Here is a 25,236-nt window from a genome sequence, read left to right on the forward strand (position 1 = left end):
AACCCTTTCTCGGTCACATTTATTAAAAACATAACCGCCTAGGACGATCTTTTAATTACTAACAAGGCTTCTCAACATAACGTAATTGATACAGAACAATGATTGCCCTAAACATGTCAATCGAATAGGGCCTCAATAGTTGAGTGCACATGCGTACAAGCGCACAGGCGGTACTTCTAAAAATAATAGTCGGAGAGTTACCTGTTATTGAGATGGCCTCTGATTAACAGCAATATATTGCAAACAAAACATTAGGTCTTAGGTTTATTCAACTTAATTATGTCATTCTTAAATCTTGTAGTCGGGTATTGTGATTCACCATCTCATTTGCATGCCACACGTCGACTCTGTAAGCTCAAACAAAACAGATTAATCGGTGATTTATTTGAGTTTGTTTGCCAAAGTTTGATAGACTTTCTCAGTCATTTGTGACATTAATTTAGCACAAAAAAAAAAAAAATTGTTATTTATGTGTGCAAATAACCGATATATAGCCTGTAGTCTGTGCAATTAACCGGATGTTTTGTAGTGTTACAAGGGCAAATGGTTCCATGTTGGGTGAAAATAGTCAATTAACCGAATTATGCTATAAACCGATGTGCAAATAAGTGGAGATGACTGTATCTTCAAACCAATGTGTTATTTAAATACTACATATAGCAAGTATCTTCAAACCAATGTGTTATTTCAATAATACGTATAACTAGTATCTTCAAACCAATGTGTTATTTCAATACTACATATAGCAAGTATCTTCAAACCAATGTGTTATTTAAATACTACATATAGCAAATATCTTCAAACCAATGTGTTATTTAAATACTACATATAGCAAGTATCTTCAAACCAATGTGTTATTTAAATACTACATATAGCAAGTATCTTCAAACCAATGTGTTATTTAAATACTACATATAGCAAGTATCTTCAAACCAATGTGTTATTTCAATACTACATATAGCAAGTATCTTCAAACCAATGTGTTATTTAAATACTACATATAGCAAGTATCTTCAAACCAATGTGTTATTTAAATACTACATATAGCAAATATCTTCAAACCAATGTGTTATTTAAATACTACATATAGCAAGTATCTTCAAACCAATGTGTTATTTAAATACTACATATAGCAAGTATCTTCAAACCAATGTGTTATTTCAATAATACAGAGGTCAGGCTACTTATAATCATCAAAGAAGGATTTCAAAAGGCATATCAGAATTTTGCAGTACACAGTGTATTTTTTTATATGAGGAACTATTTCCTAAACCAGGCTATATTAAACTGCTACAACAAGTAATGACATAACAAATGGTAGTGTGGCGCCTTTTGATGTTGTATAGAGATAACTGTTATACTGTCTGAAGTCATTCTTACGTTATACTGTCTGAAGTCATTCTGACATTATACTGTCTGAAGTCATTCTTACGTTATACTGTCTGAAGTCATTCTGACATTATACTGTCTGAAGTCATTCTTATGTTATACTGTTTGAAGCCATTCTGACATTATACTGTCTGAAGTCAGTCTTACGTTATACTGTCTGAAGTCATTCTCACGTTATACCGTTTGAAGCCATTCTGTCATTATACTGTCTGAAGTCATTGTTATGTTATACTGTATGAAGTCATTCTCACGTTATACTGTTTGAAGCCATTCTGTCATTATACTGTCTGAAGTCATTGTTACGTTATACTGTATGAAGTCATTCTCACGTTATACTGTTTGAAGCCATTCTGTCATTATACTGTCTGAAGCCATTCTGAAGTTGTAAAGTTTGAAGCCATTCTGAAGTTGTAAAGTTTGAAGCCATTCTGAAGTTGTAAAGTTTGAAGCTATTAATGAAGTTGTACAGAGGTACCGTAAGTGTTATATTGTTTGCAGCCATTCTGACTTTATACTGTTAGAAGCCATTCTGACATTGTATAAAGGTAAGTGCTATATTTTTTCAAGCTATTCTGACATTGTACAAGGGTAACTGGTATACTGTTTGAAGGTTATAAGATCACAAATCTGCAGATGGTGTCCAAAGGTCACAAGTTCATTCAGTGTTGTTCCAAGGTCACAAGTTCATTCAGTGTTGTTCCAAGGTCACTATGCCAATGTTTGGAGGTCACAAGTCATCATCACCAATCTGTTCGAAGGCATCGTTTTGTGTAATGCTGTTTTCTGCTTTGCTGCTCTTGGAGAATTTATCCTGCAATATGTCAAACTTAACAATATTAGACTACAAAAACAGGCCTTTTCTCACTAAATGAAAGCAATACTAGTTTACAACTATAGCTGTCTAACATAATCAATATATGCACATATAAACAGTGCACCTAAAATTCAATACCAAAATGCTCTTTGTTTATGTCTTTCTTTTTCTTTCTTTTTATTGTGACAAAAGTGATGGTGTTAAAAGGTGGTCATAGATCTATTTTAGGACATATAAAAAAAAAAAAAAAAATTCTTGTGGGAATACATACCATCCTACTTGCTTCTGGAACATTCCAGAATTGGTTGCCCAAATATTATAATAAAAAGAAAGAAATGTTTTATTTAATGATGCACTCAACACATTTTATTTACGGTTATATGGCATCAGACATATGGTTACGGATCACACAGATTTTGAGAGGAAACCCGCTGTCGCCACTATATGGGCTACTCTTCCGATTAGCAGCAAAGGATCTTTTATTTGAGCTTCCCACAGGCAGGACAGCACAAACCATGGCCTTTGTTGAACCAATTATGAATCACTGGATGGTGCAAGTGGTTTACACCTACCCATTGAGCCTTGTGGAGCACTCACTCAGGGTTTGGAGTCAGTATCTGGATTAAAAATCCCATGCCTCGACTGGGATCCGAACCCAGTACCTACCAGCCTGTAGACCGATGGCCTACCACCGAGGCCAGTAAATATTATAATAATACGTCTATATAAAATAAAACTGACTCACTGAAATTTTCTTCACTGAACCCATTGCCTTGTTTATTGCACTCTGATCATCATTCTACAAAGCAAATAACAATTTAATTTTAATATATTTATTTGTAACAAAATAATAATACCTTTGAGAACAAGTAATGTTTAGAAGTGAAATTTTAATAAATGTTAATACATATATCCATGCATGAGGTATATGAAGGGCAAACGCTAGATGGTGGCTCCAAAACCAGCAACATATCGAGGGATGGGACAACGTCTTTGTAAAGGTTGTTGGACATGTCCACCCATCCATCTGATAGCCACAGATAGCAGTGTTAAGGATGAAGGAAAGGAAATGTTTTATTTAACGACGCACTCAACACATTTTATTTATGGTTATATGCGTCGGACATATGGTTAAGGACCACACAGATATAGAGAGAGGAAACCCGCTGTTGCCACTTCATGAGCTACTCTTTTCGATTAGCAGCAAGGGATCTTTTATATGCACCAACCCACAGACAGGATAGTACATACCACGACCTTTGTTACACCAGTTGTGGAGCACTGGCTGGAATGAGAAATAGCCCAACAGGGCCACCGGCGGGGATCGATCCTAAACCGATGAAGCCCAGGTTGCTACTGCACTACTTTAGTGCCAGCGGATTGTGAACCACCTGCAAATATTCTTTTTTTTCTGTGGGCCCATATTCCAGGTGGGGTTGTTCTAGTAGGGTTTTATCCCCGTTTTTTATAAATTAAATATCAATCTCATATCCCAATTCTATAAGACTGTTTACTATTAAACACAGACACAGAGGTATGAGTTTTATCTTATTTGAAATAAATTGTTTTATATATACTAGTAAAACTAGTAATGCCCAACTTTAGATATCCACATAAAACATACAATATGCTATATTCTTTAGATAGCGCAGGAAGATATACATGGGCTACTGCTATTAAGAAAACTTAATTTTCTCTAGGATTTGGATATGTCTGGATTGCTCAAGGGGTGGGAGATGTGCCATTATTTTTAGCGGAATTTAAACAAAGAATTAAGGATATACAAAATCAACAGTGGATTGCAAAAATTACATCTTACATGTCCTGAACTTGATTTGTATAAGAAAGATATAGCACGTATCAGAATGGGTGGGGCTGGTTTAGCAGTGGATGAGGGGAGATATATTGGTTTAACTAAAACGGAAAGAATTTGTATATTATGCAATAGAAAAGAAATAAAAAATGAATTTCATTTTATTATAAATTGTTCAGTGTATGAGACATTAAGAACTATATATATTCCTAGAAAGTATTATATTACGAGATCCTTTTATAAGTTTATCTAACTTAATGGTAACAAGGAATGAATATGTTTTTAAAAATTTAGGAATCTATATTGTAAAAGCATTAAAGTGTAGAGAAGAGGAAATTGCATTACTTTAAACTGAACCATCATGTGTTAAGGTAGATACTTGATGTATAACGACGTGTATCATGTATGTATAATCCACTGTATGCTACTATACTTGACGTATAGCGACGTGTATCATGTATGTATAATCCACTGTATGCTACTATACTTGACGTATAACGACGTGTATCATGTATGTATAATCCACTGTATGCTACTATACTTGATGTATAACGAAGTGTATCATGTATGTATAATCCACTGTATGCTACTATACTTGAAAATGCTGTTACCTGCACCAGGGGCCAGTTGTTCAAAGAATGGTTATGCTGACCACAGGCATTTATAAATATCAGTTTTTGTAATTTTTGTGAAATGTAATATCTATGGGATATTGGACGAACTTCCATTTTATATGGTGTTTGTGTCCCAAGTGAAATAGTCCTCAGTAGTTTTGAGCTTTAGGGAGTGACAAATAAGAACTGTTTCTCGAGGGACATAGATATTGTGCGGGGTGGTGGCGTGTTCAATATCATTTTCGTTACTCATAATTGATCTCGATCTGTATCACTCAACTTGTTTGGTTGGCATCCATGGAAGGTCGTAGTAAGATAATCGATGATATGTTGCAAGATATGTGTTTCTAAAACAGCTGGCTAATCATTTGAACAACTGGTCCCAAAATATATCAATGTACAAGTGCTTGTATATATGGGCTTATGGCCTTACATACAATAAAAAACTTGAATTGAATTGAATAGTAAAACACCAAGAATCATAATATTTTACCAAATGTGATTTAAATCATATTATAAAACATGCTACCTTCAAATGCACATTTAATGCAAAAAAAATCTTACATATATTATACAGATAGATTAATATTTATAGTTATATACAGGACAAAAATGTGTTTGACATATGTTTACAATCTCCCAAAAGCACAAGACATCTTCAACTATTAAGAAAATATGTGAACAAATAAAATCATTATTCATGATCAAGACTGTATATCTGCACAATGCAGAGTCGAATGGGTATTTGGCAAAATAGTGATTGGATTCATGAATCTCTATCTAGTGCCTCGTCTATAGGACGACAGCCATTCCCAAGGCGATTCTTCACTGGACAAGACATCGTTCCTGCACCAATCAGAGGACTGCCACTTCCAGACTAGTCTACTAAATCAAAAACTAGCACACAACAGAGCTCACTGAAATAATTATCATGAATCACTGCCAAAACAATGATATTTGGCGTAAATCAGGAAATGTTAGCGAGCATAAGATATTAGTGAATTTAGGTCATACAAAATGATAATATTTCATGACTCTAAATTTAAAGGGATCTTATTTATCTTTCAAGGGTTTTTTCCCTTCTTTCACTCTTTATTTCTATTTCTAAATTTAAAAACAATTTTTTTTTTAAAGAGACATATAACAGACTGTTTAAAAAAAAGTGTATATTATTCTTTTGATAGTGATCAAGTGAACACACAACAATGGTTACTTGTACATGCTACTAATTAAATTATAATGTAGTAAACAATAATAGTTAGTTAGTATGCTAAATTCAAGTTGTCTATAAGCTTCATATTACATCAAAATATATCTGATTCAGTAAAATATATGTTAGTAATTTTGGAACAAGTTATAGTAACTTATACTGATTATGTTTTAATCTATTGCTAGTAAAATGTTCAAATTGTAAAATGTTAAGAAAGGCCTTAATATAAGCTAAAACCTTTTGGCGAATCCCCAGATTGCTACTGTTTTTGAACGGAAATAAACATTGTTTAAACCAAAATATACTCCTCCAAAAAAGTTAAGGATCATATATTAAATATATAATATTTTCTTATATAAAGATGAAAAGTGTTATTTTTAGTTTCATGAGTAAAAATGAAATATCGTACTTTGTGTGTAGATTGTTTTACACGATTATGCACAATTTGCATGTGCACACCTGGGCCTTGATGTGGCTTGGGTGAAAATCAGAGTGAAAATGCACTGTTTTGAAATCGCAAATTGATAGCTCTGATGAAATTGAATGTTGTTAGTTTGAGACTACACATTGTTTAATGTTAAAGTTCAGTTACAATGCCACCACGACGCCATTTGACAATTGAAGAGTGAGGCAGAGCAATTGGAATGCTTGAAAGTGGTCATAGTCAAAGACAGGTGGCTAGAACACTTGCAGTATCACAAAGTGTTATTTCCAGATTGCAAACACGTTACAACAATACTGGACAATTGCGTGATAGACCCAGGAGTGGAAGACCGCGAGCTACAACACAGCGTCAAGACAGATTTATGGTGACATTGGCTCGTTGAAATCGTTTTAATGATGCTGCAAACCTGAATAGACAATTCCACCAGGCCACTGGAGTCCGCATCACCCCACAAACACTGAAAAACAGACTCCATGCAGCCAATTTCCGAGCCCTCAGGCCAGCAGTAAAGCCAATACTGCTCCCACGTCACCATCAAGCTCAATTGTTGTGGGCGCGAAACCATGTCAGATGGCAATGTCGTCATTGGCGTCCTGTTCTGTTTACAGACAAGTCAAGATTTTGCTTGGACTTTAACGATGGTCGTAGGCGTGTTTGGCGTCAACCTGGAGAGCGACATGCTGACTGTAACATATTGCAACACGATCGGTTTGGTGGGGGTCAATTATGGTATGGGGTGGAATATCTTTGGATGGTCGTACAAACTTATACGCCATCAGGAATGGAGCTCTTACCACAATTCGGTACAGAGATGAGATCCTTCATCCATTTGTGAGACCGTTTGCAGGTGCCATTGGTCCTGAGTTTGTGCTAATGGACGATAACGCACGGCCACATAGAGCACGAATTGTGAGAGATTACCTTGAAGAAGAGACAATTGAAAGAATGGATTGGCCAGCTGTTTCTCCCGACCTTAACCCTATTGAACACATCTGGGATCAACTTCAGACACACATTTCAAGACTTGATAACCCATCAAGCACCATAGACGACCTTGCAAATGCTCTGATTAGAGAATGGCAGAACATTCCACTGCAGGACATTAGGCACTTGATACAGAGCATGCAGCGATGTTGAAGAGCAGTGATTAATGCTCGTGGTGGTCATACCCACTACTAAACAGCAATCAGTGAACTGACTTTCACACATAATGAAAATTTCTGTTCCGCTGATCATTGAAAACCAGTATGAATTTTGTACGTGTTTTCATTTTTATCAGAATTGTTTGTTTAATCACATTTTATACAGATAACCACATGCACAATGATAGTTGAAACCAAATTTAAGCATTTTATCTTTTCTGGTTCTGATGTTATGTTCAAAGTAAATACCGATCCTTAACATTTTTGGAGGAGTATACACATGTATATCAAAAGTATTCTTTTAGTCGATTGATCCTACAAGCTAAGGGTTTTTTAAATTGTCTGAGGTGTCAACCTCACTGACATTTTATGTCACTAATAATATGTCACTTACTTGAATTTTGCTAAATTTTAAGATAGCTAATATTTAATGATTTAATGACAGAGGGAAGTCATAATTATACTTTATCATCCATTAAAGGCTTTTGTAGGAGATATTGCTGGCACTATAATTTGCGATATCTCCTGCGATATTCTCCTTGGAGATATTGCTTCTTTTGTTACGTCACTGTGTAGGTTTCAGCACTAAACCTATCATCTGTAAAATCACGCCACTGTCATTCTGCTAGTTAATGAGTCTACCACTGCCAAATATAGTTTACAATTATCGCAAATGAAAAGAATGATAATGGATGAATAAAAAATAACATAGTTAACTTATCCCTATTCTAATTCAATAAATGCATTTTCTTTTGAAAAATCTTTTAAATAATAATTGTTTGGAATGAACACAGTGTTAACAACCTGGTCACTACTATCATATTTCAAGTCATCCACCTTATGAAATACTTATAGCACACACAGATCACAAAATAAGTTTACAACTGTTGTTCCTAATACAAATGTATTCTTTTTGTATTTTAAGGTTTTATTAACAACAATACCAACCATTATAATTACCAATTTCACTTATTCTGAATACTCATGAAGACAACTGGTGCTTTGTAATGAAGATTCATAATTCGACATAGTTGCCATTAATTACTTAAGCATTCCTGTCAACGTCACACATATCATCAAATTTAAAGAAACACACATTTTGCTTCAGAAAAAGATTTAACGTTAGTATTTTAAAAGTACATTGTACTTCCAACAAAAAACAGTGAGAAGTAGCGTATAAATATGTAAATACAGGTAGGCTCTTGGGAAATCCCCCAAATTTCCGACACGTTAATGCTGGTTTTATTGCCACAAATGGATTTGATTAGCCAATCAAATTTTGTTTTGTATGCAGAGTGAATAAAAAAATGTAGTTTATTGGTAAACAAAATTATTTTAAAATTTGTCACTGTCAATGTTTTCACTTTTTCTCACTATTATGTGGCAACTGTATAAACAATGCAAACAAAAGTTTCACTGTATGTGCATTTTGTTTTTGTCTTGTATTAATTAGCCGAAGCTGGGGTTAAACATTCATTCATTCATTCTTTAATTAGCCGAAACTCACTCTCGTATTGTGAGAACAGTCACTGAGAGTGACACACAATGTAACATCTTGGTTGCTTTTATCCACTATTTCAAATAACGTTTACATCTTGATCTGCAATATACTGTATATTCACTTGCTTGTTGGTGCTGTTAGTAAATGCTAGACAGGGTAATGGCCCCAGCTACATGTACACTACTTTCTCAATCTACTGGCAAAATGTACTAACAACTACTGCAGTATTATGAACATGTAGTTAGTAAAACAAATGTGAACGTGTACATGTAGTTAATAAAACTAATGTGAACATGTACATGTAGTTAATAAAACTATGTGAAAATGAAAAACATAGTTAATAAAACTAATGTGAAAATGAAACGTAGTTAATAAAACTAATGTGAACATGAATATGTATTTAATAAAACTAATGTGAACATGAATATGTATTTAATAAAACTAATGTGAACATGAATATGTATTTAATAAAACTAATGTGAACATGAACATGTAGTTAATAAAACTAATGTGAACATGTACATGTATTTAATAAAACTAATGTGAACATGAATATGTATTTAATAAAACTAATGTGAATATGAACATGCAGTTAATAAAACTAATGTGAACATGAACATGTAGTTAATAAAACTAATGTAAACATGTACATGTAGTTAATAAAACTAATGTGAACATGTACATGTAGTTAATAAAACTAATGTGAACATGTACATGTAGTTAATAAAACTAATGTGAATGTGTAAATGCAGTTAACAAAACAAATATGAACATGTAGTTAGTAAAACTAATGTGAACATGTACATGTAGTTAATAAAACTAATGTGAACATGTACATGTAGTTAATAAAACTAATGTGAACATGTACATGTAGTTAATAAAACTAATGTGAATGTGTAAATGCAGTTAACAAAACAAATATGAACATGTAGTTAGTAAAACTAATGTGAACATGTACATGTAGTTAATAAAACTAATGTGAACATGTACATGTAGTTAATAAAACTAATGTGAATGTGTAAATGCAGTTAACAAAACAAATATGAACATGTAGTTAGTAAAACTAATGTGAACATGTACATGTAGTTAATAAAACTAATGTGAACATATACATGTAGTTAATAAAACTAATGTGAACATGTGAATATGTAGTTAATAAAACAAATATGAACATGTACATGTAGTTAATAAAACTAATGTGAACATGTACATGTAGTTAATAAAACTAATGTGAACATGTACAAGTAGTTAATAAAACTAATGTGAACATGAATATGTATTTAATAAAACTAATGTGAACATGTACATGTAGTTAATAAAACTAATGTGAACGTGTACATGTAGTTAATAAAACTAATGTGAACATGTGCATGTAGTTAATAAAACTAATGTGAACGTACATGTAGTTAATAAAACTAATGTGAACATGTACATGTAGTTAATAAAACTAATGTGAACGTGTACATGTAGTTAATAAAAAAAATGTGAACATGTACATGTAGTTAGTAAAACTAATGTAAACATGAATATGTAGTTAATAAAACTAATGTGAACATGTACATGTAGTTAATAAAACTAATGTGAATGTGTACATGTAGTTAATAAAACTAATGTGAACATAAACATGTAGTTAATAAAACTAATATGAACATGTACATGTAGTTAATAAAACTAATGTGAACATGTACATGTAGTTAATAAAACTAATGTTCACGAACATGTAAATGTAGTTAACAAAACTACATGTAATGTGAACATGTTGTTAATAGCTATACTAACTTGAATGGTCTGTCCTGTGTTTACTACAGTAACTGATATTGTGACATGTTTCTCATCATCATAATTCTTGTAGTAGTTCACAATATATCAGTTTTTGTATACAGTGGAACTGTGGAACCCATTAATCCGGATAGTATGGTTTTTCCTAAAAGTGTCCATATTAACAAATTTCTATAGTACTGAATCATACCTGAAGACTTACTTCCCTTGACTGACAAATCAATAAAAATAATTATTGATCAGATCCATCAAAGAAAAATAATTTATATGTATATTTTAAGACAGCAATTAAATATTGAATTTTATTTGTATCAACATTTGTGTTTCAATTTAAAATCTGTATTTTTGCAACATCTTCATTTCTTGGGATTCTTGTCAAAATAATATAAATTTATGTTTCACCAGTGACTACTGAACCTAATTTTATTAATTACATTTTACCAATGCAACCTAGATCAGTGAACCCTGTCATTCCCAAGCTGAAGGAAAACACCCTACAATTAAACATACTCAGAGGTGTGAGACCTTTTGCCGCCATTTTGGCATTTGTTAGTTGTCTCGACTGGTGTTTACTGGTTATGGCTGAATTAACTTGGAACAAGTGGTACTTTTGTTTCAAATTAAATTATCTGTTGAAAGAAATCACGTCCTATCACGTGAAAGAGATTGTCTTTATCTTGTATACTTTGTTCTGAATAGTGACCGTCCGGTTCAGGAAGCTGAATATCCGGGTTAATGAACATCTTTACAGAGTGTAGAGTTTGTTTTGCATTTCAACGGTCTGTGTAAGATGGGTTTCTGGACTAATGGAGTCCAGATTATCACAGTCAACCTGTACATGTACAAAATGTTTGGAAGGTAAATTCATGTTTTGGCCGCTACAAAGATTAAAAACACCATAGTCTCAAATATTCGAAACAATAATGCACATGTAATACTCTGTTTAATACGATATCTTAGCCATTACAAAGGCTCTACATGTATTACTGTGAAACCTCTCAAAACTAGACCCTCTGTAAACCAAAATTCCCTCAAAACCGGACGTTTTGCTTGGTCCCTTTTTAAATATCTCTGCAGAAGAGTACCTCTGTAAACAAGATACCTCTAAAAACCAGACTTTTTACTTGGACCTGAGCGTGTCCTTTTCAGAGAAGTTTCACTATAGTTGAAAATATGTTACAATAGCAGCAAACTGAGGACAGGTTCTTTAATAATATTAAATATTATGTGATTAGTGAAAAGTGAAAAGCAAACAAAGATATTTCGTAAAAACTGTGTTACATGTACTGCTTTGCTGTCCACCTGTGATTCTCTTGACTGCTGCATGTAAAAAGAAAACAGAAAAGAAGATAACAAACAGTGAATAATTTGTAACTAAAGTAAAATCAGCAATAAAACAGTTGCCAACAACAGCCATGTTTCTGTACCATGACAAAAAGATCAATCTTAAAGTTGCAAATTCGCTAAGAAAGAAACACATTTTTTTTTTTAATAACACCCTCAACCGTATGAGACAGGGTGGCAGATGGGGGGAAAACTGCCCCCCTCCCCACCCAGTGCTGGAGAAAAACCTCAAATTATGGTAAAAATTAGAGAGATATTTGGTCAAAATGTGCTACCGTAACCTGAGACCTTTTTACAATGGGAGCCTGAACACCTATGCAGCCTAATTTAAACTAGAACTATTTGGTGTCTAATAAATGGCTATTTTGACACTGTCAAGACAGAGATAGATATTTTACTATGCACTTTCACATACATTCCACAGACTTTGATGTACCATGGGGATGTACGTAGCCCAGTGGGAAAGTGCTCAGCTGATACGTTGTGGATCTAGGATCGATCCCCGGGCTATTTATTGTTTCAGCCACGACTGGTATATCAAAAGTCATGGTATGTGCCATCCTGCCTGTGAGATGGTGCATATAAAAGACTGCTTGCTACTAATGGAAAAATGTAGGAGGTTTCCTCTTTACAACTATATGTCAAAATTAAAAAATGTTTGATATCCAATAGCCGATGATTACAAAATCAAATGCTCTAGTGGTGTAGTTGAACAAAACAAGCTTTTGAAAAGCCCAGTGGAGGGGAGGTGTAATTATTATTGTATGCCTGGTGTGTCTGCTGAATCTGTTTCTCTAAACAAACAGGTATGTTTTATATGAAGAGTTCACTGCTAAAACGAGACAGATCCATTTATCCTGTACCTTACCCATACTACCAATGTCATAAACCTATTTGATATTTACTATTATTAACTCAGATAATTGTTTTTTGCTGTCAAGTGGTCATTTGTTTACCAGCCAATAAGACCTGTATACCTCAACATAACATTTGTTTACCAGCCAATAAGACCTGTATACCTCAACATGGCATGGCGTCAAATGTTTACAAATATATACAATTTTTGTGCTAAACGTGATGATGTCATATTACCTACCGATGGAGACATCTTTAGGACTGTGATTTATAGAATAAATAGAATTTGTTACTCATGGTTTTTTAAAATGTAAAATATCAATCTTGACAAATACCAATTAATGTAGACTCAATTGAAATATATTTTCCATATTAAAGAGACACTTGTTTACATCATTTTTTTTAGGAAAACAGTTTTGGTGCACCATGAAGAAGCCTATATCACATGAAACACAGTTTTAAGATTCTATTTAATGGACATAGATCGTGTTTTGATGGAAACTCTATTGTCGTATTGCTGACTTTGTACTAACATTAGAATATTATGCATCTTCAATGCTAACTCAAAAATTTTAAAATTTGTGTACATAGGACTGTACTTGAAACGTGTGGGGTCCTACTAACATCAGGACTGTACTTGAAACGTGTGGGGTCCTACTAATATCAGGACTCGACTTGAAACGTGTGTGGGGTCCTACTAATATCAGGACTGTACTTGAAACCGTGTGTGGGGTCCTACTAATATCAGGATTGTACTTGAAACGTGTGTGGGGTCCTACTAATATCAGGACTGTACTTGAAACGTGTGTGGGGTCCTACTAATATCAGGACTGTACTTGAAACGTGTGTGGGGTCCTACTAATATCAGGACTGTACTTGAAACATGTGTGGGGTCCTACTAATATCAGGACTCTACTTGAAACATGTGTGGGGTCCTACTAATATCAGGACTCTACTTGAAACGTGTGTGGGGTCCTACTAATATCAGGACTGTACTTGAAACGTGTGTGGGGTCCTACTAATATCAGGACTGTACTTGAAACATGTGTGGGGTCCTACTAATATCAGGACTCTACTTGAAACATGTGTGGGGTCCTACTAATATCAGGACTCTACTTGAAACGTGTGTGGGGTCCTACTAATATCAGGACTCTACTTGAAACGTGTGTGGGGTCCTACTAATATCAGGACTGTACTTGAAACGTGTGTGGGGTCCTACTAATATCAGGACTCTACTTGAAACATGTGTGGGGTCCTACTAATATCAGGATTGTACTTGAAACGTGTGTGGGGTCCTACTAATATCAGGACTGTACTTGAAACGTGTGTGGGGTCCTACTAATATCAGGACTGTACTTGAAACGTGTGTGGGGTCCTACTAATATCAGGATTGTACTTGAAACGTGTGTGGGGTCCTACTAATATCAGGACTGTACTTGAAACGTGTGTGGGACCCTACTAACATCAGGACTGTACTTGAAACGTGTGTGGGGTCCTACTAATATCAGGACTGTACTTGAAACGTGTGTGGGGTCCTACTAATATCAGGACTGTACTTGAAACGTGTGTGGGGTCCTACTAATATCAGGACTGTACTTGAAACATGTGTGGGGTCCTACTAATATCAGGACTCTACTTGAAACATGTGTGGGGTCCTACTAATATCAGGACTCTACTTGAAACGTGTGTGGGGTCCTACTAATATCAGGACTGTACTTGAAACGTGTGTGGGGTCCTACTAATATCAGGACTGTACTTGAAACGTGTGTGGGGTCCTACTAATATCAGGACTCTACTTGAAACGTGTGTGGGGTCCTACTAATATCAGGACTCTACTTGAAACGTGTGTGGGGTCCTACTAATATCAGGACCATACTTGAAACATGTGTGGGGTCCTACTAATATCAGGACTGTACTTGAAACGTGTGTGGGGTCCTACTAACATCAGGACCGTACTTGAAACGTGTGTGGGGTCCTACTAACATCAGGACTCTACTTGAAACGTGTGTGGGGTCCTACTAATATCAGGACTGTACTTGAAACGTGTGTGGGGTCCTACTAACATCAGGACTCTACTTGAAACGTGTGTGGGGTCCTACTAATATCAGGATTGTACTTGAAACGTGTGTGGGGTCCTACTAACATCAGGACTGTACTTGAAACGTGTGTGGGGTCCTACTAACATCAGGACTGTACTTGAAACGTGTGTGGGGTCCTACTAATATCAGGATTGTACTTGAAACGTGTGTGGGGTCCTACTAATATCAGGACTGTACTTGAAACGTGTGTGGGGTCCTACTAATATCAGGACTGTACTTGAAACGTGTGTGGGGTCCTACTAATATCAGGACTGTACTTGAAACATGTGTGGGGTCCTACTAATATCAGGACTGTACTTGAAACATGTGTGGGGTCCTACTAATATCAGGACTCTACTTGAAACGTGTGTGGGGTCCTACTAACATCAGGACTGTACTTGAAACATGTGTGGGGTCCTACTAACATCAGGACTGTACTTGAAACATGTGTGGGGTCCTACTAACATCAGGACTGTACTTGAAACATGTGTGGGGTCCTACTAATATCAGGATTGTACTTGAAACGTGTGTGGGACCCTACTAACATCAGGACTGTACTTGAAACGTGTGTGGGGTCCTACTAACATCAGGACTGTACTTGAAACATGTGGGGTCCTACTAATATCAGGACTGTACTTGAAACATGTGGGGTCCTACTAATATCAGGATTGTACTTGAAACATGTGTGGGGTCCTACTAACATCAGGACCGTACTTGAAACATGTGTGGGGCCCTACTAACATCAGGACCATACTTGAAACATGTGTGGAGTCCTACTAATATCAGGACTGTACTTGAAACGTGTGGGGTCCTACTAACATCAGGACTGTACTTGAAACGTGTGTGGGGTCCTACTAACATCAGGACCATACTTGAAACATGTGTGGGGTCCTACTAATATCAGGACTGTACTTGAAACGTGTGTGGGGTCCTACTAATATCAGGACTGTACTTGAAACGTGTGTGGGGTCCTACTAATATCAGGACCGTACTTGAAACATGTGTGGGGTCCTACTAATATCAGGACTGTACTTGAAACGTGTGTGGGGTCCTACTAATATCAGGATTGTACTTGAAACGTGTGTGGGGTCCTACTAATATCAGGATTGTACTTGAAACATGTGTGGGGTCCTACTAATATCAGGACTGTACTTGAAACGTGTGGGGTCCTACTAATATCAGGACTGTACTTGAAACGTGTGGGGTCCTACTAATATCAGGACTGTACTTGAAACGTGTGGGGTCCTACTAATATCAGGACTGTACTTGAAACGTGTGGGGTCCTACTAATATCAGGACTGTACTTGAAACGTGTGTGGGGTCCTACTAACATCAGGACTGTACTTGAAACGTGTGTGGGGTCCTACTAATATCAGGACTGTACTTGAAACGTGTGGGGTCCTACTAACATCAGGACTGTACTTGAAACGTGTGTGGGGTCCTACTAATATCAGGACTGTACTTGAAACATGTGTGGGGTCCTACTAACATCAGGACCGTACTTGAAACGTGTGTGGGGTCCTACTAATATCAGGACTGTACTTGAAACGTGTGTGGGGTCCTACTAACATCAGGACTGTACTTGAAACATGTGTGGGGTCCTACTAACATCAGGACTGTACTTGAAACGTGTGTGGGGTCCTACTAATATCAGGACCGTACTTGAAACGTGTGTGGGGTCCTACTAATATCAGGACTGTACTTGAAACGTGTGTGGGGTCCTACTAACATCAGGACTGTACTTGAAACGTGTGTGGGGTCCTACTAATATCAGGACTCTACTTGAAACGTGTGTGGGGTCCTACTAATATCAGGACTGTACTTGAAACATGTGTGGGGTCCTACTAATATCAGGACTGTACTTGAAACATGTGTGGGGTCCTACTAATATCAGGACTCTACTTGAAACGTGTGTGGGGTCCTACTAATATCAGGACTGTACTTGAAACGTGTGGGGTCCTACTAATATCAGGACTGTACTTGCAACGTGTGTGGGGTCCTACTAATATCAGGACTCTACTTGAAACGTGTGGGGTCCTACTAATATCAGGACTGTACTTGCAACGTGTGGGATCCTACTAACATCAGGACTGTACTTGAAACATGTGTGGGACCCTACTAACATCAGGACTGTACTTGAAACGTGTGTGGGGTCCTACTAATATCAGGACTGTACTTGAAACGTGTGTGGGGTCCTACTAATATCAGGACTGTACTTGAAACGTGTGTGGGGTCCTACTAATATCAGGACTCTACTTGAAACATGTGTGGGGTCCTACTAATATCAGGACTCTACTTGAAACATGTGTGGGGTCCTACTAATATCAGGACTCTACTTGAAACGTGTGGGGTCCTACTAATATCAGGACTGTACTTGCAACGTGTGGGATCCTACTAACATCAGGACTGTACTTGAAACATGTGTGGGACCCTACTAACATCAGGACTCTACTTGAAACGTGTGTGGGGTCCTACTAATATCAGGACTGTACTTGAAACGTGTGTGGGGTCCTACTAATATCAGGATTGTACTTGAAACCGTGTGTGGGGTCCTACTAATATCAGGACTGTACTTGAAACGTGTGTGGGGTCCTACTAATATCAGGACCGTACTTGAAACGTGTGTGGGGTCCTACTAATATCAGGACTCTACTTGAAACGTGTGTGGGGTCCTACTAATATCAGGACTGTACTTGAAACGTGTGTGGGGTCCTACTAACATCAGGACTGTACTTGAAACGTGTGTGGGGTCCTACTAACATCAGGACTCTACTTGAAACATGTGTGGGGTCCTACTAATATCAGGACTGTACTTGAAACGTGTGTGGGGTCCTACTAATATCAGGACTCTACTTGAAACGTGTGTGGGGTCCTACTAACATCAGGACTCTACTTGAAACATGTGTGGGGTCCTACTAATATCAGGACTGTACTTGAAACGTGTGTGGGGTCCTACTAATATCAGGACTCTACTTGAAACGTGTGTGGGGTCCTACTAACATCAGGACTCTACTTGAAACATGTGTGGGGTCCTACTAATATCAGGACTGTACTTGAAACGTGTGTGGGGTCCTACTAATATCAGGACTGTACTTGAAACATGTGTGGGGTCCTACTAACATCAGGATGACAATATCTGTGTGAACTAGGCTACCAGCAGTTTTCATTCTATATGAAACTAGCAGCTTAAACCTCTTTTTTTTCTCATTTACGTCATGGATAAGGGTTTGTGATTAAATCCATGGTGTACGTATTGTATGAGATGTAGAATCTTTAGCCACATATTAGTATTGTCATCTATAAGTTTTGATTTGATGGTATACATGTGACTCTAATGAAAAAGCAGAACAAATTTAAAGATATAACTATAAAAAAAACAGTAGAGAGAAATCTAAACCTTCCAAAACAGCACAGACATATCTAAACATTCTAAACAGCACAGAGAAATCTAAACATTCTAAAACAGCACAGAGAAATCTAAACATTCTAAACAGCACAGAGAAATCTAAACATTCTAAAACAGCACAGAGAAATCTAAACATTCTAAACAGCACAGAGAAATCTAAACATTCTAAACAGCACAGAGAAATCTAAACATTCCAAAACAGCACAGAGAAATATAAACATTCCAAAACAACACAAAGAAATCTACACATTCTACACAGAAACAAAAGTGGGTTATGAAAACAATCCAAAAATTGTAATATTAGTGGTTGGGTATTGCCGACCGCAATAACCGTCATCGTGATAGGAATGGTTGTTTGACATGGGTGTCACCAGTGGCACTTTTGTGCCATTGGATAAAAAAAAAAATGGATAAAAATTTAAAATCAGATAAAAAGTTCCTCATTGACTGCAAAATACATGTATATACACTTTGTGTACATTATTTGCAGCTATATTTACCAATAATATATAAGTGCATAGAGAAATCTATACATTTAAAAATCTGACCAGCACAGCGAAATCTACACATTAAAAACCAAAACCAGCATAGAGAAATCTATACATTAAAAACCAAAACCAGCACAAACAAATCTACACATTAAAAACCAAAAACAGCACAGAGAAATCTACACATTGAAAACTAAAAACAGCACAGAGAAATATATACCTTTAAAAACAAAAACCACAGAGAAATCTACACATTCAAAAACAAAAAATAGCAGAGAAATTTACACATAAAAAAGCAGAAATAGCACAAATCTGTGTATATTCTACGAGGGGTGATTGATAAGTTCGTGGCCTAAGACAGAAGTACATGAGCTGCACATGTTTCATTGAAATTTGAGTGCAGTTCAACTTGTTCAACACAGAATGTTTTAAGTTACTAACTTGAGTTGTTTTTCTGTTAGAGATAATTAATTCTAGCACAATGACGTCATAGAAAGGTGCTAGAAAGGGGTGGTAGAAAAACCGTCTACCACATGTGTGTAGATGTTAATCTGCCCTTTTCATTGGTTAATATTAGGATGTACACGGCAGTTGCTACCGGGTGATTAAGTCATTTTTTAAACAAAGTAGTATATGACGTCACATAATATGAGTAGGTCTTCTCGACATCACTGTATGCTTTCACACTCGTGACGTAACATGGGTGTCAGCTTAGAGGTGACGTCACGTTACAAAAATAAAATGAAGAGACTTACAGTATAGTTAGACTAAATTAATAATAAAATTTATAAGACAGGTTGTGCTAGAAAATATTTCTGGCACTCGTCCTTTTGTAGATGGTTTTTCTGACACTCGTCTCAAGAAAATCAATCCATGGAGCTCGTTAAAGCTCGCTCCAAAGATTGATTTTCTTGAGACTCGTGTCAGAAAAACCATCTACAAAAGGACTCATGCCAGAAACTATTAACAATGAGCATCGATGGTTTCTGATAATATGGACAACATTAGCCATTGTGCGGTCATCCGCTACCTCGGTCTCAAGGGCTTAACACCCAAGGAGATCCACGAAGATATCGTGAATACACTAGGGAAGGATGCCTTTTCATACAGCATGGTGAAGAAGTAGGCTGCTGAATACAAACGTGGCAGAGAGATTCTGGAAGACGACCCCCGTTCGGGAAGGCCAGTCACCATCGCCACAGGAGACCATTGCCAAGATTCATGACATCATCATGGTAGACAAACGAGTAACGGAGTGTTACATTGCCACTGAGTTGGGCATCTCCCAGGAATGCGTCCATGCCGTCATCCACAACGAACTTCAAATGTCCAAGGTGTCAGCACGTTGGGTCCCAAAGCTCCTTGGACCTGATCTGAGACGGACTCGGCTCAACATGTCAAGGGAAAATCTTGCTATTTTTGAGGCAGATACCAACAGTTTTCTTCGGCGATTTGTGACTATCGATGACACCTGGGTCCATCACTTCCAACCAGAGACGAAGCAACAATCGAAGCAGTGGAAACACCCAGGTTCTCCGCTTCCCAAGAAAGCCAAGACTGATGTCTGCAGGCACGGTAATGACCTCCATTTTCTGTGATGCAGAAGGAGTGCTGCTGGTGGACTACCTAGACAAGGGTCACACTATCACCGGGGCCTACTATGCTGATCTTCCACCAGTGGCCATGGCTGCTATCCAGAAATGTGGATTCAAACTTGTCGAACACCCACCCTTTTCTCCTGATTTGGCTCCCTCTGACTACTACCTCTTCCCAAAAATGAAAAAGGAGCTCGGTGGTCATCATTTTGCCACATGTGATGATGTTATGAATGCTGTGGACCACTTTCTGAGGGCCCAAAATGGCACCTTCTATACAGAAGTGATCCGTCTGCTCCATGACCACTGGACTAAGTGTGTTAATGTAGGAGGGGACTATGTTGAAAAATGACTGTATTTGATTTTCTAACACTGATTCCTTCTACCTTAGGCCACAAACTTATCAATCACCCCTCGTAAATATAGAAATCACACCCTAAAACTAAAAGCATGCAGTTATTTACAAGCCATAAACAATGCATACATGTACCTGTCTTTTAAAATGTGTATTGTCTCCATAGTGAGTAGTCTGTGAAATATATACAGTACAAATTGAATATGGTGGTCTTTGAAATATACATATATGTAACCTACAAATGTATCTGAATAAAGTTAACAATGAAATTATTAGTTAATGTATATGTACCCTTCAAAACAAGAATTCTGCAGGATTAAATGTCCCACCTACTATATTTCATTTTAACTTATTTTCATGCTTATATCCAATAAGGTTCAAGCATGCTGTCCTGGGCACACACCTCAGCTATCTGGGCTGTCTGTCCAGGACAGCGGGTTAGTTGTTAGTTGGTTGGTGGTTAGTGAGAGAGAAGAGGGTGTAGTGGCCTTACACCTACCCATTGAGCCCTAACGAACTCGCTCTGGGTTGGTACTGGGCTGCGAACCCTGTACCTACCAGCCTGTAGTCCGATGGCTTAACCAATGCACCACCAAGGCCAGTCCACCTACTATAAACATTTTCAGTGCACTGTGATGACCATCTACAGGTGCAATTAAAAATCACGTTTCACTGACTTTAGAATAACAGTTTGTGAGAAACTGATCTAAACCTGAAACCTTAAAGTTAAACTTTAACACAAACATTGATGCCATTGTAATTATCACTGCCACCACAGTTGAAAAGCAATACCTACACATGTATATTTGGCCTTTGTACCTTGTAAAGGCTAGACAAACAGTTATAAGGGCCACTTTTTCAAATGCATGCCAGGCAAAAATTATTCAACAAAATTGTCTTTTTATATAAATATTTTTCTTACCTCACCATTTACACCAATGGTTTGTGGACTTTTTGTATGATCCTGTGGCTAAAAAGGAAACAATTAACATACATGTGTCATTATGCATTGAAATGATGCCAATCTGCTAATACCTTGTATTTTACAAACTGTACTCAACACAAAAGTAGATCTTTTCTGAGTATGGTGACTTAAACAGAAGATTAAAAATAGAGTACAGTTTTTCATTATACAAATTATTCTTACACAATGATAGTAGCACCACACTAAATTATTGAAGAATAAAATGTATTAAAGAAAACTGTCTTTATTACAGAGATTATTATATGAGCTTGTGTCATACTAATTTTAAAAAACAAGTATCATGATTCACGTGTTGCCCGAGTGTCAGGGAGGGTAATACATCAATCCCAATAGGAGTTTCATAAAATCAGTACAACTCACACTCAAGTGTAATCATTTCTTTATTTTCCATATTACAAAATTATATTAATATTATTGTTATTACTTTTTATGAATAAAACATAACCATAAGGAGACAACGAAATGACTTCTTTTTCAGAAATGAAGTCATTGTGACAAGCGACGTCATCTTTACAAAAAATTACATTTAATGACCGACCATTGACAAAACAAAGTTACAATGGACTATACTTTACCAAAGAACTATGAAATGTAATTGCAATGTTTCACATACTACATATATACATAGAGCTAAGACTGGGGAAGCCATGTCGTGTTATGATGTTGCTTCCCACAATTACAGCTCATTGGTTGGTCAAGTGATTATATTTGTTATTTACATGTGTGCTGCATATGTTTTTTATTAGCTCGGTTATGTTGAAACAAATGAATAATAAGTGACATTACATGTGCTTTGTACGTTTTGTTATTAACTCGGATATGTTGAATCATGTGGATAATAAACCATATTATGTAACAGCGTTAAAGCAGATATAAAAGTGTTGCTAGAAGATCAGGTCTTACTCTCCATATTAGTGAATTTGAGCAAATCCAAGGACTGGGACGAAGCCCAGTGGTAAAGGCATCATCTGATGCTCGGCTGATCTAGGATTTAGGATCGATCCCCATCGGTGGGCCCACTAGGCTATTTCTTGTTCCAGCCAGTGCACTACAACTGGTATATCAAAGGTCATGGTATGTGTTATCCTGTCTGTGGGGAGATGCACATAAAAGATCCCTTGCTATTAATGGAAAAATATAGATGGTTTCCCCTCTAAGACTTTACTTCAAAATTACCAAGTGTTAGACATCCAATAGTCGATGATTAATCAATATGCTCTAGTGGTATCGTTAAACAAAACAAATTTTAACTGAGCAAAGCCAATGATGTACTGGGTTTACATGATCTTTCATTCAATTACTCAAGGGACGTGGTCTAGCTCAGTTAGTTCTTGGTACATCACTTGCCTGAGGTGCTCTAGTCATAGGATAGGATCGAATCACCACAGTATCTGCATATAAAAGATCCCTTGTTGCCAGAACAGGCGTACATTACAACAGCTTATTTTGAATGTGCACATAAAAGCCTATGACCTGACCTTACCTAAATATAATGGAAACATGTAGGTTTCCTCTAAGATTATATGTCAGACAGCCAATGATTTAATAACTTATTATGCTCTAGTGTTGTCATTAAACAAAACAAATTTTTAGTGAGTCATGTATTTAGGTGGACGTCACTCAACTGTCTCATTCTACCACCTAAATAAAGCCTACTCATCAAAACCATGTTACAACTGTGACTTGTGAAACTTTTAAAATTAAGCAATACTCTCTCTGCCTACCTTTTTAAACTTCTTGCCTTGTTTCTTCATGATGAGTTCATCTACCATGTTTTGTAGACACATACTCATCAACATTGCCTGCACAGTTTAAATAAACATACCGTGAAATCTATGAAACATGGAAAGGTCTCAGTAATATAGTGGTGAAGCTATCAGACTTGAATTAAAACTGGTAGGCACAGGGTTTGCACAGCTCAATGAGCCATTACAGCAACCAAAAAAAGCAGCAGTCAGTGTAACCTATTAGTAGATTATATGATATTGCACCCATAATGCTTGAAGATTAACTGATAATCTGGAAAAGCAAGTTATAACAAAATGAAAATTATAAATAAATAATATAATTTCCATTTCATTTATTACAATTTGACGTCATCCCATTGGCCCAGTTGTAGCAACATGTGTTTATTCATTTCTCGATGAACGTGATATCTAATGACATCACTTTATCTTAGTACTTTGTCTTATAAAGCATTATTGTTTGAGAACCAAAACATAATTCAAAATAAAATATGAACTTTTAGTGTCATTATTAATAAGTCTGTTTCAAATTAAATTATACGGATTGTTTGCTATTTCATCTGGGTATGAACAAAAAAACTAAATCTGCAAACTTATGTGTGAACGGCTTCATCAATTCAGGGGTTTTTTTTCATACCCCGCTGAATGTACCAAAATTACGAGACAATGTGTAAAGATTAATGAGAAATGTCATCTCACCTGACTGCTTGTGATGGTAATCCACTTGAGGGTGTCGCGAGCCATCAGGTACTCGAAGGACAACTCCAAGTTAGGGCTGGAAGACGAGCTCGAATCACCACTTCCTTCTGGATACTGAAATGTATAACCAATTTACACTTTGTTTTCTTTATTGACACCATTAGAACGCATTGATTTATTAATCATTGGCTACTGGATGTCAAACATTTGGTAATTCTGACATCTAGTCTTTGAAAGGAAACCTGCTATATTTTTCCATTAGTAACAAGGGATCATTGATATGCACCATTCCACATACAGGATGGCACATACCATGGCCTTTGATATACCAGTCGTGGTGCACTGGCTGGAATGAGAAATAGCCAAATGGATCCACTGATGGGGATCGATCCTAGACCGACCGTGCATCAGGTGAGTGCTTTACCACTGGACTACATCCCACTCTGAAATGTATAAACAGGGTACTTACTACAATTAGAATAATTAAATTAAAACAAACTGAAATCATAATTTTCTTCTGGATACCTAAAGATTGCAGAAAAAAAATGTAATTACTACAATTAGAATAAAATTAATTGAGACAAACTGGAAAAAAAATGACTTCCTTCTGAATCCTGAAATACTACAGAATTACCAGGTAAATAACATATTACAAACATTAGAATAAAACTAATCAAGATAAAGTGTAAATAATGTTTTAGAAGGAATACACATTGTGTTAATAAAGTGTAGATAATGTTTTAGAAGGAATACACATTGTGGTAATAAAGTGTTGATAATGTTTTAGAAGGAATACACATTGTGGTAATAAAGTGTAGATAATGTTTTAGAAGGAATACACATTGTGGTAATAAAGTACAGTGAAACTGATCTCCCCCCCCCCCCCCCCCCCCACCCATGTTGATCCACCAGTACAATGAGGTAAATACAGATAGTAGTGACAGTGTTTGTATATGAATGTAATTTAATAATTAAAGTG

General features: G+C 36.3%; 1 protein-coding gene across 4 annotated transcripts in view; it reads right to left on the reverse strand.

Moving 5' to 3' along the window:
* Nucleotides 1–457: 457 nt before the first annotated feature.
* The window catches only part of LOC121377466 (sorting nexin-17-like), a 68,501-nt gene continuing 43,722 nt past the window's right edge, over nt 458–25,236 (reverse strand). Inside the window, exons 12-18 of one of the 4 annotated variants that reach the window (XM_041505465.1) lie at nt 24,258–24,371; nt 23,538–23,615; nt 21,751–21,798; nt 20,964–21,002; nt 11,989–12,024; nt 2,949–3,002; nt 458–2,200 (exon numbers count right to left, since the gene is read on the reverse strand). In XM_041505465.1, coding sequence (XP_041361399.1) covers nt 2,117–2,200; nt 2,949–3,002; nt 11,989–12,024; nt 20,964–21,002; nt 21,751–21,798; nt 23,538–23,615; nt 24,258–24,371 — 453 coding nt within the window. In that variant the 3' untranslated portion in view covers nt 458–2,116. Of the gene's footprint in view, nt 2,201–2,948; nt 3,003–11,988; nt 12,028–20,963; nt 21,003–21,750; nt 21,799–23,537; nt 23,616–24,257; nt 24,372–25,236 lie in introns of all 4 variants that reach the window. The other 3 variants (XM_041505464.1, XM_041505467.1, XM_041505466.1) reach the window with 3 other exon arrangements.

Source organism: Gigantopelta aegis, chromosome 7 (assembly GCF_016097555.1).
Source record: "Gigantopelta aegis isolate Gae_Host chromosome 7, Gae_host_genome, whole genome shotgun sequence".
Classification (NCBI taxonomy): Eukaryota; Metazoa; Mollusca; class Gastropoda; order Neomphalida; family Peltospiridae; genus Gigantopelta; species Gigantopelta aegis.